At 42.9% G+C, this 16,199-nt stretch overlaps 1 protein-coding gene across 16 annotated transcripts in view; it reads right to left on the bottom strand.

The window, feature by feature from the left end:
• Nucleotides 1-16,199, bottom strand: part of CADPS (calcium dependent secretion activator) — a 465,254-nt gene that overhangs the window by 381,487 nt on the left and 67,568 nt on the right. For all 16 annotated transcript variants that reach the window (XM_066614155.1, XM_066614148.1, XM_066614149.1 and 13 more), the window contains exon 2: nucleotides 9,248-9,361. In XM_066614155.1, the coding sequence (XP_066470252.1) occupies nucleotides 9,248-9,361 (114 nt within the window). The remainder of the gene's footprint in view (nucleotides 1-9,247; nucleotides 9,362-16,199) is intronic.

Genomic DNA, 16,199 nt, shown 5'->3' with positions numbered 1-16,199 from the left:
GGATGGAGTTTGGCCCATAGTGCAGCTCTCAGGGCTGCCTTTAATCAAGCAGATGTTTCCGTTTTAAAAAATAATACATTATTATTAATATAATATACTCAATTTGAAATAGAATCATAGAGTTGGAAGAGGCTTAAAGGTGATCTAGTCTGACCCCCTGCCTGTAGCAGGAAATCCTCTTAGAGCACCTCCGACAAGTGCTTTTTGAGCATCTGCTTGAAGATCTCCAGTGAGGGAAGAGTCCACTACCTCCCTCAGCAATCTTTTCCACTGCCAAACCATCCTTACTGTCAGGAATTTTTTCCTGATGTCCAATCACAATCTCTTCTCTTGCAAAATATGCTCTTACAAATATAACATACTCAAATTTTTCTCTGGCTTCACAGTTTTAAAAGCGATACCAAAACTTGCATAGTCTGTTTGCCTACAATGAAAGTGTAGTTTTTAGCTAGTGTCACTTTAAGGGTTAAACAGTAATTTCAGAGTGCTGTATTTGGAGGTAAAGTATGACAAAGGGCCAAATACCTTCTATCTACGTATATACGGTAGCCCTGATCCAAAATGCAGCCCCCCCCCCCCCGCAGTAAGCCTTTAACAACACTTTCAAGCAATAAATACAACATGGATTTTGTGTCTTATTCTATCTGTAGTTTCTAATCTCATAATTTGGAGAGATCAGAAACAATTCTCTTAAAATAGTCCTCCTCTCTGTACTATGCAACAAGCAGAAGTAACGTCATACACCTCAATATATCAAAAATTATATGTGAAACCATGAAATGTTGTAGAAGGAACAAAGATTTTGACATGTGGCTTACAGGAGGAAACTGAAGCACTGTTTTGAAGGGTGGCTCTTTCCCTTGTTAAAATATCCCAGTTCAGTCGCAAATATATAGTGGCCCTAAGGCTGATTTCCGCCACTCCCTTGGCAGAAATCAATTCTAGGACTCTACAAATGAAAATGCATGTGAGATTCAGGGTATATTGCAATTAAAAAAAAAAAAAACCCAGGCAATCAGCATTTGACCTCTTCTTGATCTGCACAAACAGCTAAGACCGGCTGCTGTTCTGAAAGCAGCTCCCCCTTTGAATGATCCAGAACCAAATACTGGCCACACAAAAGTATCTGTTATAAACAGGGGAGAACAGACATGGCTCAGAAGCAGAACACCTGCTTTGCAGGCAGAAGATCAAAAGATCAATCCTTGGTATCAGCAGGTAAAGGGATCTCTGGTAGCAGTAGTGGGAAGGACCCCTTAAGACCTTGGAGAGTTGCTGCCATTTAGAGTAGACCACAGGGATGTAGACAAACCACTAGCTCAGTGGTTCCCAAACTGTGAGCTGTGGCTCCCTGGGGAGCCATGGAAACCAGCCATGGTTTTCACAAGGGGAATTCTTGTGAAAAATCTGCCACCCTATAGAATGTATAAGATTGTAGCTCAATGCGGCCAATGACCCAGTAGGTTAAGGGAGTCACCAGTCAAAAAAGTTTGGAAACCACTGCTCTAGTTGGTCCAAGATCACCCTCAACAGTAATGAAGGTCAGCTGGTATCAGGTGTGAAACTTAAACAATTGTCAAAGGTGAGTCTGGAGCTGTGCCAGGAAGTTAGAGGTGGGGAATGCAGCCAAGAGTTAGCTTCAGAAAACATACCTCAGCCTGGATGAACAGAGTTACTCAGGAAAAGTTCCAGGCAAAGCATTATATAGCTTTTCCTGTCTGGTGGCTGGGGCCAGCCAGAAGCCTGAAAATAAGTTCACCACCCACAGTTCTGGCTCAATGCATAGGGAAACTACACTAAGAGGTGGGTGACACCTGACACGGGGTAACCAAGAACCTTGGAAGTAATCTTCTTGCTGCAAGGGTGGAAAAAAATGTGACAGTAATAATCATGTTCATTGTAAGGCAGCATACAGAGGTAGATAAGGACTACCTGTGGCCTTGGATGTGCCATAGTGGCAAATGTCATGGGCAAATATGAATCTGCAGATTAGATGTAGTCCACCTGTTGGATGGAGGGCAGGGGTGCATTTACACAAAATAAGCAGGCAAATGTTAATGCATATGGGTGCTGTATATTGAAATGCAGCCTTTTCTCTCTCTCTCTCCCTCTCAAACAACATGAACTCAACCAGTGCATGAAGACGTCAAGTAAGCGACATGACAACTTGTAAACAGTTATGGATGTTGTGATGATCAGCTCCACAAATTAATTAGTGCACAGAAGCTCTCTTTTTCCAAGCCTAATTAACTGCCAAAATATTGATTCTTTTTAACAAAGATATTATATAATTGGAAAATAACATTGCCTAATTGAAATTTATGGCCTCTGAAATGAGAAAATAACACAAAATAATTTAATGACTGAGCATGTCATATGCGTATCTCCCCAGTTCCACATTAGTCTTTTTATTACCTTCCTACTAGTTTGTCACTTGGAAAAATAAAAAATAAAAAACAAGTCCCTGTGCCGACATAAACTTACTGAGATAAATTCTTACTTAATATTTCCATGCATCACACATATGCCATAATCCTCCAAATCCATTCTCTGGAGTCATCTCATTGCAACCAACTCTTTAAGGGTAATTGACATGAAAGCTGGAGCCTTTCTGCACTAAGCAAACACAGTGGGCACGCCATTTCTACAGAGTCGGAACGCACAGATTCCAACATCTGCAGGTACCAAACCCACTGAAGACTATCCAGAACCCTGGTTGTGTTTGGGAGGCTTTCTGAGGCTACTGTGCATGGCCTCTACAGGTCTCAGAAAGCCACCTGGAGCAGTTAAAAGGCAACTTCCGCTTTTCACTGAAGACCGGAAGTTGCCTTTAAACTCCCCCGGGCCACATTCTGAGGCTTGTAAAGGCTTCGAGGGTCTGCAAGCTTCAGGACATGACCAGGTTCCAGTCATGTTCGGAGCCCCTGTGGATTGGAACCCGCGGATTCCATTATCCATGAGTTTTGGTATCTGCACGGAGACTGGGAACAGATCGCCTGCGGGTACAGAGAGCTCACCTGTAATATGACATGAAAAAGTAAGAAGAGACCTGCTAAAGGCCTAAAGGTCCATTTAGTTTAGCATTCTGTTTCTGGCAGGGGTCAACCAGATATTTCTGGGCAAGCTGTGATTGAAAGTAAAAACCTATACCCATTTCCATGTTGGTTACTGCAAGAGTTTTCATTTTAAAAGTCCATTTGAAAAGCTCAGTGATTGGGCTCCTTTAAAAACTAGAGTACAGCTCATGTATTGCTATGCACTTTTTGAATGTTACATGTGAATCAGACTACAGTGTTTTGAGAATTGTTGGCAACCTTCAGTCTCGAAAGACTATGGTATCGCGCTCTGAATGGTGGTTCTGGAACAGCGTCTAGTGTGGCTGAAAAGGCCGATTCAGGAGTGACAATCCCTTCCACACTGGGAGCAAGTGCAGTCTGTCCCTGGTCTGTCTCCCTGGCTATGGGCCTCCTTCTTTGCCTCTTAGCCTCAGACTGTTGGCCAAGTGTCTCTTCAAACTGGGAAAGGCCATGCTGCACAGAATTAGCTATTTGAGAATTAGCTATTTTAATATTACAATTGTTTTTTTTTTATCTGGGAGCACTCATTTTTCTCATTAGCTGAAAGAAAGCATTTTCAGTGAATGCAAATACACTTAGGAAACCAACCTAAATATCAATTCAAGAACCTGGGACAGTGAACCAACCTAACTACCAGGGATGGGAACTTGATTCATAGAGACTTGACTCGAGTTGTGAAAACACACACACACACCAGAGTTGTAAGCATACAGAAAAGCAAGTCGGGACTCAAGTCAATTTGAATGACAACTCTTTTATGAGTCACTGGCCCCAAGTTGTGAATTGGGTTTGAGTAGTCAGATCACCCACACATCTGGGTCTGAGTAAAAAAAGGAGTTAAAAAAAATATATGACTCTACAGTGGCTCTACAGAACCAGTCGTGATAGACACTCATTATGACTTGCGAGTTGACTCGAGTCAGGGGGTCGGAGCCTTGTGACTCAGCACAGTGAGTCTGGGACATCCCTGCTAACTACAGGTAGGCAAAGCAGGAAGTTAACTGCTTCCTGTCGGCATCATTCTTGTGTTTTAGGCATTCAGGCTGGCAGCAGTTGGCCTTCACGGTGCTTAAAACTTGAATGCTTACAGTGATCAGTGTAAGGATCATTTTCACTCCATTAAGGTTCTAAACTATGTTAATGGGTACAGGGGGGATCTGCGGATAATTGAATCAGTGGACACCAGATGCGCAGATACAGGGGGGCTGTACTTGATTGTGTGTTCTTGCTACCATCTTATGACAATTCAGTGGTGAAAACCTACTTTGCATGAAGAAGTCCCAGGTTTCAGGCATGTCCAAGTAGGATTGGGAAGTAATTCTGCCCCAAACCTTAGAAATCCACTGCCGATCAGTGTACATAAGTGGTTCTCAAACTGGTGGGTCGCGACCCACCACTGGAACCAAAATGGGTCCCTTTCCTCTTAAGAGGAGTGACCCATAAATGGGTCTCCCAATGGCTCTGCAGTGATTGCATTGCCAAAGGCACCCAGGCGTATTTCAACATACTGGGGGGGGACTGTGCAGCCTCTCGGAAGGTCCTGGAGGTTTGCAGCCCCGTCCGCGAGCCTCCCCTCAGCTGCAGTGGGCTCCAATCTGCAGTTGGAGCCTCAGAAACTCTGTGGTCCAGAGCTCAGACCGCAACCCAGAAGTGGGCTCTGACTGCAGACTGGAGCTCACTACAGCAGAGGGGAGGCTTGCAGAGGGGACTGCGCACCTCCAGGACCCTCCGAGAGGCTGCAAAGTCCCCCCAGGTATGTTGAAATGCACCTGGGTGCCTTCAGCACTGCAATCACTGCAGCGCCATCGGGATATCCCCTCCACCCCAGTTCCCGCCCCCATCAAGAGTTACCAGTACTTCTCAAACTCCTGGAGAGTTTAAGAACTACTGGTGTATATAATATAGAATCAGATTGTCCAATGATTGATACTTAGTATAAGGCAGCATCAGAGTTTATGAATAAGGTGGACTTTGAACTGTTGACTTCCCTGTTGATATTCTGTTGATATTCTTCACCACTATGTTATGAAATGTTATAGGGTGGGCAGAAGGTACCATCAAACAAACTGATACTGTTTTGCGTTTTTACTATAAATGGTTCTGTGTAGTTTTCTTTTTTTTTTTCCTAAGTGGAATAGAAATATGTTCAAAAAAACAAGGTAGATTGAGACAGGTCACATACTAGATGACTCACAGCAGATAAGAAAAGGTTTCTGATTCCCAATTTTTTTAACAAAAACAACCACCAAAAGAAAGACTTATTTGTTTGTTAGAATCTCTGATTTAAAATAAGTTTGATATAGGTCTGTCCTTGCATTTGCAGATTGGTCCAGTGAATGGCTCATGGATTGTAGTAGATAACTGCCTCCTCTTCCACTTTCATTCCGAATCTGGCTCCACCCCCTAAGACAGCATTTTTCATCTGGCTGAGATTGATGGACCTCAGGGGACCAATACCAAAAAAAGCAGATCCTGTAATCCCGAAGTCTGTCCAGTATAGTACTATGACTCATTTTCCATTCTGGAAAATTGGGTGCTACAAAAAACAGTGAAATGGAATACATCATTAATCTAATAGGCAGGAAATGGGAAATAACTGGCCTAGAATGCACTGCTCCCATTGGCTAGAATAGATGTCCATCATACCAGGACAAAAAACAGCATGCTAAAAGAAGCATTGTTATGGGAGGTATGAGGTCGTATTATGATACTGCACTATGCTGTCTGTCTTAAGTATCAAACTGAAATGGAAGACCAATTTCACTATCCAGTCAACATGACTGATAGCAGCTACGTTTATAGATTGCCATTAACGGTAGCCTAAGCGCTACAAATAGCAAGATATTTTAAAATTAAATATAGTAACGACTTGGAAAATCGCTTGGAAAAGGTTAATGGTCTTAGATTAACCATCCTGACCATGCAATGCTATTTGGTTTTGTTCATTGGGATTCTAATCAATAGCTGTGCCACCAGACCATGAAGAAGTCACACAGAGAAAAGAGTGACCTATTAATAGAGTTTTGGGATTAAATACCCCGGCCTTTATATCTCATGGAGAAATAGAAGTTCTTGGCCAACAATCCGAGAACTCAACATCTTTTCCACCATCTGATAGCTTGATAAATGAATGTGGTAAGAAACTGAAGTACTTAGGTATGGTAATCAAGAGGGCTGCCACTACATGCAGCAAAACAAACAAAAATGCTCTTATTTAAGAGAACTAGCAGTAGCCCTGTATTTCAGATACATGGCTTTTTCAGCATCCAAGAGGTGGAGATGCACTGATAAAAATGTACATCCTTGAGCTACTTGATTCCAAAGAAAACCAGAAATCAGCATTCTGTTTCTTACAGAAACCATGTTAGTTTCAGGTCCTGAACATAATGGGCCCAATCCATCTAACAGCACAATCCCTCCTAGAAAACAGAATAGTAGCCCAATCCTGAGCTCCCAGGGCATGCAGCTTCTGCAGCACTGAAAAACGGCTGCTGCCGGATCCTGTGCACCACGGGCTACTGGGGGAAGGGGACTTTTGTCCCCTTCTCCCCGGGTAAGGGAAGTAGCCCTGCAATGGGGCTACTTAAGTTACCACTTTAGGGTAAGGGCATTCATGTAGGGTGCCAAACCCCACACAGAAGCGCAGGATCCGGTGGAGCAGAACTCCACCAGACCCGTCTCCCTCCCTCCCCCCAGCATGCCTCTGGCCCGCCCTCTCCCTTCCTCCTGCCTCCCCGTCATGCCTCCTCCCTGCCCTCTCTCCACCCGCTGTCTGCCTTCCCCCTCTCTGGAATGCCTCCTCCTCGCCCCCCTCCCCAGCCCCACTTACCATGCCAAGGCTCCGTGGTCCCTGCGACCACCAAGTGGCGGAGGCTGGGTGTCCACCCAGCGCCAGCAAGCACTGGGCTAGCACAGGCGCTGGCCTGGCAGTAAGCCTCGCAAACGTGCCTTACGGCATGTTTTCCTCAGGATCGGGCTCTAAAAATACAGCCACTTGCCTCACTCCCACTCATGGGACACTTTTCAGCAGGACATAAAGTGCAGTTCACACTAGGAATTCACAGCATGTCCTGCACTTCCTGTTTTATTTAAAGATGCTGCAGGATAGACAAATGAGTGGGTAGGGGGGGAAAAGAAACTGTTGATGACATTTGCAGGGTTGGGCAAAGTTGCCTAAAACTTACACAGTGTTATTGATTCATAGGAGTATATAACTAAAAGAAAAACTCAAAAACTGTCTTGTCTAGTCAACCTTTCTGCTGAAAAGTAGAACTAATATTTCCACAAGGGTCTTAGAGAAGAGAAAATACAAAGTATCAGTTCCCTATTATTGGATCAACATGACTCTGGGGAAAAAAGAGTTGTGTCATAATATTGTGTTACAATATTTTGTTTTATAAGATTGTCACCTGCCATAAGCTTCTGTGGATAGAAGACCATCAAGGCACAGGGTTGGCTACTCTTTGAAGGATATGGGCCTCTCTAGTCTGGGGCAAGGCTGACCCTTTAATCCCAAGGCTGGACTAGGTGGAGCTGATGGTGAAGGTGGAAGAAAGACAGCTCAGGAAGGGGAGGGCCCAGGGTTTCGTAAGGCATTCAGGGCCATTTATGAGAAATCCCTGGACAGGCTACCTAAGGGCTGTTCTGTGGCTGTTCTCCTGGGACTGGGGCAATTCCAAAGAAGGAGCAAAGTAGAGTAGAAGGGCAAAACAACCCCTTCCCCGTTGCTGAACTATGAGACTTTGTTGAGCCAGTAACAGCCCCTTTTTATTTCTACTGGGCTTCTTCTTTCCCTGGACTTACACACCAAGTGGAACACACCCCTTTTGCAGCAACGCTTTTGGGTTGCTGACGGAGAAACGTGCAAACACACAAAACAAGAATAGCTCAAAAATGCAGAAAATAAAAATGCCATGCTGAAGCCATTCAGAAGATTTCAGCCACAAGTTTTAATGTTGCTGAAATTTAGTTATATTATTCAGAACTTGGGAATTTTAAGAAGAAAAATGTTGTCATTTGGAGCTTCTTCTTCTGGCTATATTTATTATTTCATATCTTATTTAGCATAATGCAAATGGAATTTCCCAATAGAGAGTGCCAGTGGAATGCTAAAGTTAGCATTTATTTCATTCATTCACTTAGTGAAATAGAAAAATCAGGCATTATTTCTTGGCCTGTTTAGTTTGTTATTTTTCATACAACTTTCTTTGGATTATTTATTTATTATAAATTGCTTTGAATCTCTATGAGAAAAGCAGGCTATAAAACAAAAAATAATAATAAACCATTGATTTTGAAAAGCTGAGTAACAAATGTTTCATGTGAAACCGAGATGGAAGGCACAAGGTGAGTTCCCATATAAACTGACTCTTCACTCAAAAATTTTAAATTTGGCATATCCCAGGTTTTTCCCAATTTCTACTAGTCTGTCCTTTCTTTTAAGATTCACTAACAATGCAGTCCTATGGATGTCTCTCCTTTGAGTTCAATGGGACTTATTTCCAGGTATGTATGCTGATGACTGCAACCTAAAAGCTACGATTACTCTTAGGTTCCAGACCAGTGGTGTTGCTAGGAGGGTGCGGGCTGCACCAGGTGACGCGTGGCGGGTGGGTGACACTGCTACTAGCTAAAAAATTTTAAATCTTGGATTTAAAAAGTATTGGTATTTTTGAATAACACCATCATGTTATGCATCAGTTGATATATAACATTTCAATTTCAGGCAGAACACAGTGCAAATAAACTGCGTTGAAGTATCTCTATTCTATCAAAAGTTATACCCCCCCCCCCCCAAAAAAAAAAAATCAGCAGGGTGGGGCAATGGCACATAACCACACCCTCTGCCTAGGGCATTGCCCCGCCCACTGCATGGAAGGAGGTCCACCAGGGGGGTGACATGCTGGCCTCCCGCCGGCTGTGGCAACCCTAGTGATGCCATTGCTCCAGACCCATCAGTGCAATTTTACTTAGAATATATTCAATGGAACTAGTGAATTCAATGGAACTTACTTCCCAAAAATTGTTCTTCGAATTATATCTTGAAATAATGAAATATTTAGTCTTTGCTTATGAGCTGAAAGTGTGAATATGCTAGTGACGAAAAAGAAGCAAATTTGACATACAGGGACAACTTCTCAGTCTTGGAGTGGATGTTCCTGTTTTCTTACCTCATAATAACTCTGGACAGCATTCATGAAAGCTTCATCAGCTACAATCTGAGTTTCTCCATTGAGAAAAGCTTGAAAGCGATCCTTGACTGTTTGGAGCTGCTGTTTGCTGATCTGGAAAACAGTACAAACACACAGAGAAAGTCACTTAGGATGGCACATACATTTGAGACAGGCAACAGATTAAGGAATTTAGACCTTGCTCAATAAAATCATTCCATAATGTCACCAAGATCAACACCACCAAAATCTGTACTATGATAAATTAACAGCATAATCCTATGCATGTCTACACAGAAGCAAGCTCTGTTGTGTTCAATGGGACTTACTCCCAGATAAGTGTTTATAGGCTGGGAGTAATTTCAATTAAACTTCAGTTAACTGTTAATAACAGAGTAATTAAACTTCGGTTAACAGTTCAGTAAACTGCAGTTAAAATTTCAGTCAGGGTTTACTTCTGAGTAGACATGCAGAGGATTACACTGTTACTCCATTAATCAAATTGGTGTTTATTTTGATACACTGAATAATTTGTACTGCTTCTGATAGCTGTTCAAGGTAATGAACCATGAAGCCTTGTGGATCCCCAACTTCCCTGAATGCAGAAAATCCTGTTTGCCCTTCTCTGTCTTTCAGGATGCGCCCATGTCTTTGCAAGTTGATCTTGACAGACAAAACATTTTAAAGAAATAAAATCAGAGACTTTTTTTTAACATGCTGAATTCTGAAACAGATATTATGATTAATTAGTGATCACAGGTGTGCAAAACATACCCTTAACAAAAACACATTCATTGAAAAACAATCTGCATTGATGAGTTGTAATTTTTTTTTGGCATTTGCCTTGTCTTAGCGAGTTATCTAAATTGAAAGGCAGTGTATGACTATCTTAAACAAAATTAAATAAATAAGGTGAAAGAATAAGAGTTAAACGTTGTTATGGTTACCTTTTGTTGTAAGAGTTAGAAAGTCATTGAACAGAAAACAGCGGTTTGTATAAAACAGCACATAGGTACCGTGCTAGACTATCATGTAAGAAATACTGTACACAATTTGAAGCTTAAAAAATACTAGAGAACTAAATCAATGATTCTCAAGTGCTGCAGGATAAATTATAATGAATATCCTTCTCTTGGAACAAAGTTCAGTCTATAAACCGATAGACTGTATATAATAAACTTGTTAATGATAAATGCCAAACAACTTAATTCTTCTCTTGCCACACACAGAATAAGGTGCAGATGTTGGACATACAGCAATGCGCCAGGCCACAGTACAGCAAGGCCTTTCACTCTTTTCCTTGGTACATCCAAGAACCAATGCCCCGTGACCATGAGTGGGACACAGAGAGTTGCCAACCCACCACAATTAGCCTAGAGTCTCCATGAATTAGCATTGATCTCCAGTAGACTATTACCAAAGGTTCTGAATAGGACCTTCCTGATTAAATTACGTACATATTGCGGATGGGGGAAGTAAGAATAGCTTAAATTGGAGTTGGCAGTCCTAAGGAAGATCTCTGTGTTATGTGGAGTCTGGGCCACCTGAATCTTCATAGAGAAGAGTAGAGATCAGGAAGTGGAGGAGTAGGAACAGCTGGTGAGTAGGGTACAGGCAGGGAAGAGACAGAGCTTATCCCTTCCTTCCTCTCCCTTGCTACTCAACAATGGCCATCCAGGCATGTGAATAGCCCTCATGGTAAAGTCACTGAATGGCAAACCTGGATGAGGAGAAGAGAGGAGCATTCCCTCTCTGTTCCAGTTTATTTGGTTTAGTAGCCCATAGGCCATACACCATAGCCTAAAAATTAAAAAAAACATATCATGACAGAAGTTGGCCACATTGACAATAATCCACCTACATCTAAACCCCTACTCAAATTTTTCTGCTCCTTGCATTTGGGGGCGTGAAACTGTACCTGCAAGTTCTGCCCCTGATGCCAGTGCACTCACCACCTCATCTTCCCATCTCTGTGCATTGAGCTGAAGGCCGAGCCTATACACATACATATTATATTTTCAGACATTTATCCCAATTCATGGAACTAAGGGGGAGTGCTGGTGGGCACAGAGTTACGTTTCCTGGGACACATGTCATCTGGCTCATTTGCTCATTCCCCTGCTACTCACGGGAGTATTTGCTCACAGGGGTATTTGCTCACTACCCCTGCTAATTGGGTAAGAGGCACTTTTTCAAGTGGGTGCTTCTCTTTTTAGCAGGGGGAGAGTAACTGGCCCACCTCACCCCTGCACTGTCTGTTCTAGTGGCTGTCTGCTGGTATTCATTTACATCTTTTTAGATTGTGAGCCCTTTTGGGACAGGGAGCCATTTAGTTATTTGATTTTTCTCTGTAAACCGCTTTGTGAACTTTTAGTTGAAAAGCGGTATATAAATACTGTTAATAATAATGTTAATAATTCCTCACTTGATGCCTTTTTCTGCATCATACAGAGACAACAGAATCATGACCAATGTTCCTTTGTATTTTTTTTAGCTGTCAATCTTTGTTCCACGATCTTTGAACAGGCAATCTTGGAAAGATAGGAGTGGGGAGGGAAAGAAAAGAAGCAAATGAAGGAACAACTTCAGTTGAGGTTAGAACAATTAATGCAGAAGACTGCAAAACACACAACACTATGGGTGCAATCCTAACCCCTTATGTCAGTGCTTTCCAGCAGTGACATAAGGGCAATGCAGCTCCGAGGTAAGGGAACAAACATTTCCTTGCTTTGAGGATACCTCTGTGAGTGACACCCAACTGCAGGATGCAGCACATGCCCCATTGGCACCGCTATGCCAGTGCTGGAAAGCACTGACATAAGGGGTTAGGATTGTGCCCTATGCATGCTAATTGCTTTGACTGCAATATATCAGCAACGCTATGGTTGCTTTGTTCCAACTCCCATACAAACACATTTTTTTTACAAAATTGTTACCATTTCATTGAAAAATCACTGTGCATTTTATGTTTTGGAACAGCCACTAAAAAAGACAACAAATTCCCTACTTTTTCAATTATGATCAGCTCAACTCAGAATTTTTCTTTGCCTATCTATCTTCATAGGAAATCAGTTGAGCTACTCTGAAAATGAATGATATTGGCTGACAGTTCTGGAGGATTGTTTTGTTAATGCATTGACTACTTTGGGGTGCACTGTGAAAAATAATCCTTGGAATGTTCCTGTTTGTAATTTTTTCCCCTAGAAGTACAGTACTATATACACAATGATAACAATGAGGAATTTAAACACACACACACCCCTCATTTCCTTGCAACATTATCCAATAAAGATTCTTCTACTACACTTTAAATTTATTATTTTTCAAACTGCAAAATAGCAGTAGATTATTGATCTCCCCCCCCCCCCCCCCGGTTCACCAGCCACTGACGTTGTTGAGAAAGGAAGTTTGTTCCTGAGAGGAAATTAAATTGATTTCATATTCCATTTAGCTTTTGCAGTGCCACAGTAACAGCTGACTGGCAACAGCTTCCTGCCTACTGTAAGCCTACATTAGCAAGAGTACATATTTAATTTCAGTGATATGGGTAAAGAAACCCGCAAATCAAAAACGATTTTTGTGGCTTATATCATGTGTGTATGCTTGCAGAGAGCTCTTTTCTACAATATCCACCTTTCAACTGTAGCTCTTCTGATTGGGCGCTGTCTCTCATACCACAGTAAGGCTTACGCCTTTGTCAAAGCAGTGTGTGTTTTGTGTTCCAAAAGCCTGTTTTCTATCTCTGATCTTTTTTGTGATCTGACTAGGGCTTTTGCAGGTGCAGCAGGAGTGGATCCAGTGTTTGTGTTTTGAGGGGGCCATGAGCACTACCTTAACTCCAGAGCTCAGGTCAACCAGTTGGTAGACCTGGGCTCCCAGTTGAACTTTGGCCTCTGTGGCTGAGGTATGCTGTGGGGTGGTTGGGTAGACCTGGGCTCCTGCCTGGACTTGGAGTCCAGATCTACCTGCCAGGTAGACCTGGGCTCCCATTCCAACTCTGCTTCATTGACTGGGAGCTATCTCACTGCTGCTGCTATGCCCAGTGGGCGTTCCCATGGTACCCAACTTTGCTCCCCATCCCAGTGGGTGTCTTTCTCCACTGGTGTGACAGTTTGAGGGGGGCACGCACCTATGAGCTCCGCTTGGACCTACCCATGAGTTGTAGTGAGCCTGTCCCCTGCTCCTAATGCTCTTAATGCTCAGATTGACTTCTTCTTACCTATACGATAAGATCTCTGCCTCTCATTGTCAATGGGGTCAAAAAAGCCCCAAAGTGCTTTACTTCCTGAGGCATCTAAGGGTTAAAGAGAGCCTCTTCATTGGCACCACAGAGCTGGAAACAATCATTTCCTCCTCTGAAATGGGGTGGGGCCAGACAAGCACTCCAACCTCCAAAAATGAGGTTGTGGCTTTTGCAAGGAAGCTCAAAGAAATTAGAAGTTGGCAGGCTGTTTGAGTCTATCACTTATGACTCTGGTTCACAGCAGTGAAGACCTGGAATGTTAGAAGTGTCAGCTGAAAGGGGGGAGTGAAGATGGGGGGCAAAAGGAGAGAGGGATTTAGCTCACCCATTCTAGAAGTATTCTAGAAGGGGAATTAGAGATGGAAAATGCATGCCGTGGGGTGAAAAAAAATCCTCCTTGCTTGCATGTTACAAAGAGGTTTTAGGAAGGAGGAAAAGGGAGAATCCACATTTTCCCTTTCCTGCTCTCCAGAACACGTCTCCTCTTGCCCACCCATCCCCAGTGCTAAATAACAACAAACACTTGGGTTCAAGTTCTAAACCTGACCTTCTAGTGCTATGTATTACAGCAGCGGAAGACCTGAAGTGGAGGACTGTGTATGTTCCTTTTGCATCCTCCTGATACTCACCCCCCCCCCTCCAACCTGAACAGCTCATACACCAGGCTGGCTGCTTCTTGAATAAAAAGCACTCCTGTTGGGGGCAGGAATACGCTGCCACATTTTGTTATAGGCAGGGCTGGCTCAGGATCTCCTGATGCCTACGGTCACATGCCAAATGGCTCCCCTCCTTAACTGATAATATACTAACCTCTGCTCTTCCCACTATCCAATGTGGTAACTCACAGGAAGTGGAAGCAGTGAAGGCACGTAGGCAGGCAGGCAGAGATGGGCACTCCTCAACAACTTTCTGCCTGAGGCAACTGCTTCAGTTGGCCTCATGGATGAGCCGTCCCTGGGTACAGGCCCCACTGTATACATTAATAGTGAGCTGAGTTCATGTTATGGTTAATGTGCTAAACTCCATAATTCAGGGCTATAGTGGCTCTAAAGTTAACATCTAGGGATCTCACTTCACATCCACTGATTTTCAGTGTACATACATAAACTTGTTCTCAGAGACCATCACTCCTGTAAAGCACATCCAACGAGGATTTTGAAGGGCCCATGGTAGTTACCTTCAGTAAAGTGCTCACAAATTGCATCAAGCCACTGGAATAGTACCAATGCTGAAATAACATGGATGAAATCAATGCTATACATCAATGCCCGTTGCAGTGATTTTTGTAGGAGCCTGGCTCAGGTCTACACTCCACTGCACTATTGCAGCAGTCCTATTATCACTTCAGCAGACTCAGGACCCAATCCTATCCCACGTTCCAGCGCCGATGCACCCACAATGCAACTACACGGTAAGGTAACAAACATTCCCTTACCCTGAAGAGGTCTCCATGACTGCTCCCCCCCCCCACACACACACAGGTTGTGGCACATGCCCCATTGGCACAGCTGCAACGGTGCTGGAAAGTTGGATAGGCTTGGGCCTTAGCGGGTGCACATTGGTACATAATAATATGCAAAGATGGAGAGAAATGAACAGACTCACAAGATGCAGATGCAGAGCAATGTGGCATGGTTCAGCTTTACGTTACACCAAGAAAATTAATTTCACAATCAAACTAAGTGTAGTTGTTCATATTTTCCTCAGTGGATTCTGCTTCAGTGATTTAAAGAAATTAGACTTAAAAAAAATATGTTCTGGTGAAAGAGAACAGGAAAAGAAATGGCAGTTGGGAATAGATGAGCTTATGGAAGTTCAGGGACCAAAGAATAGGGGAGGTCTGGCGGAGGACAGCAAAGCTCAATTCCTTGATGGCTTGAAGTTCTGCTCTGTTTCCCCTGTTTTAAAGCTACTTCTGCCTTCCTCCTTGGCTATATAAAACTATTTTTATGTACGTTCCCCAGACATCTCACAGCCCAATCCTATCCACACTTTCCTGGGAGTAAGCCCCATCGACTCAAATGGGACTGACTTCTGAGTAGACATGCACAGGATTGGGCTGTCAATTGCTCAGCTTTAAAAACAGCTTGGACATAAAAAAAAATCTGAGCTTTCTTTTATCGTGGATAACTGGAAAGTATAGTCCATTTTAGACAAGTCATCCAGTATTGCCCATAACCCATTAGTTGATTGCTATTGGATGACACAGCGGAAAGCTGTAATAGCAACTGGCGTGCTTAAGATAAATTGGAAAAAGCATATATTCGTTCCTATGGGGTTTTTTCAGCAGAAAATTCCCATTAATGGTATAATGCATATATGCAGGGAGCAGGTGGGAATGTGATCAAAGTAAAAGCCATCACAGCTGGTATGGTTAAGCCAAGGACAGGTTAGGATTTATTAAGTAGTAATCAATCACTGGGATACAGAACTGACAATTAAAGGCCAATTCTAAATCAGCCCAGCGCCAGTGCTGGATGCCATAAATGTGTTTTAAATCGCATAGAGCATGTTTAGATCTTACTTCAGATCTTACAATTTTCATACAGCCAAAGCACCTTTATTTGTTGGAAAATGCATCAAGACCATATGTATCCATTGTAAGGAACCTACCTTTTGGGGGTTTGTTTGGATTTTTTATATTCTGAGTACTGTATTTGTATTAAAAAGCCACTGTCGGCTGCTTATGAGCACATCTATGCCTTGAGC

This window comes from Tiliqua scincoides, chromosome 2, assembly GCF_035046505.1.
Source record: "Tiliqua scincoides isolate rTilSci1 chromosome 2, rTilSci1.hap2, whole genome shotgun sequence".
NCBI classification, from domain to species: Eukaryota; Metazoa; Chordata; class Lepidosauria; order Squamata; family Scincidae; genus Tiliqua; species Tiliqua scincoides.
This window is presented reverse-complemented; position numbering and strand designations above follow the sequence as displayed.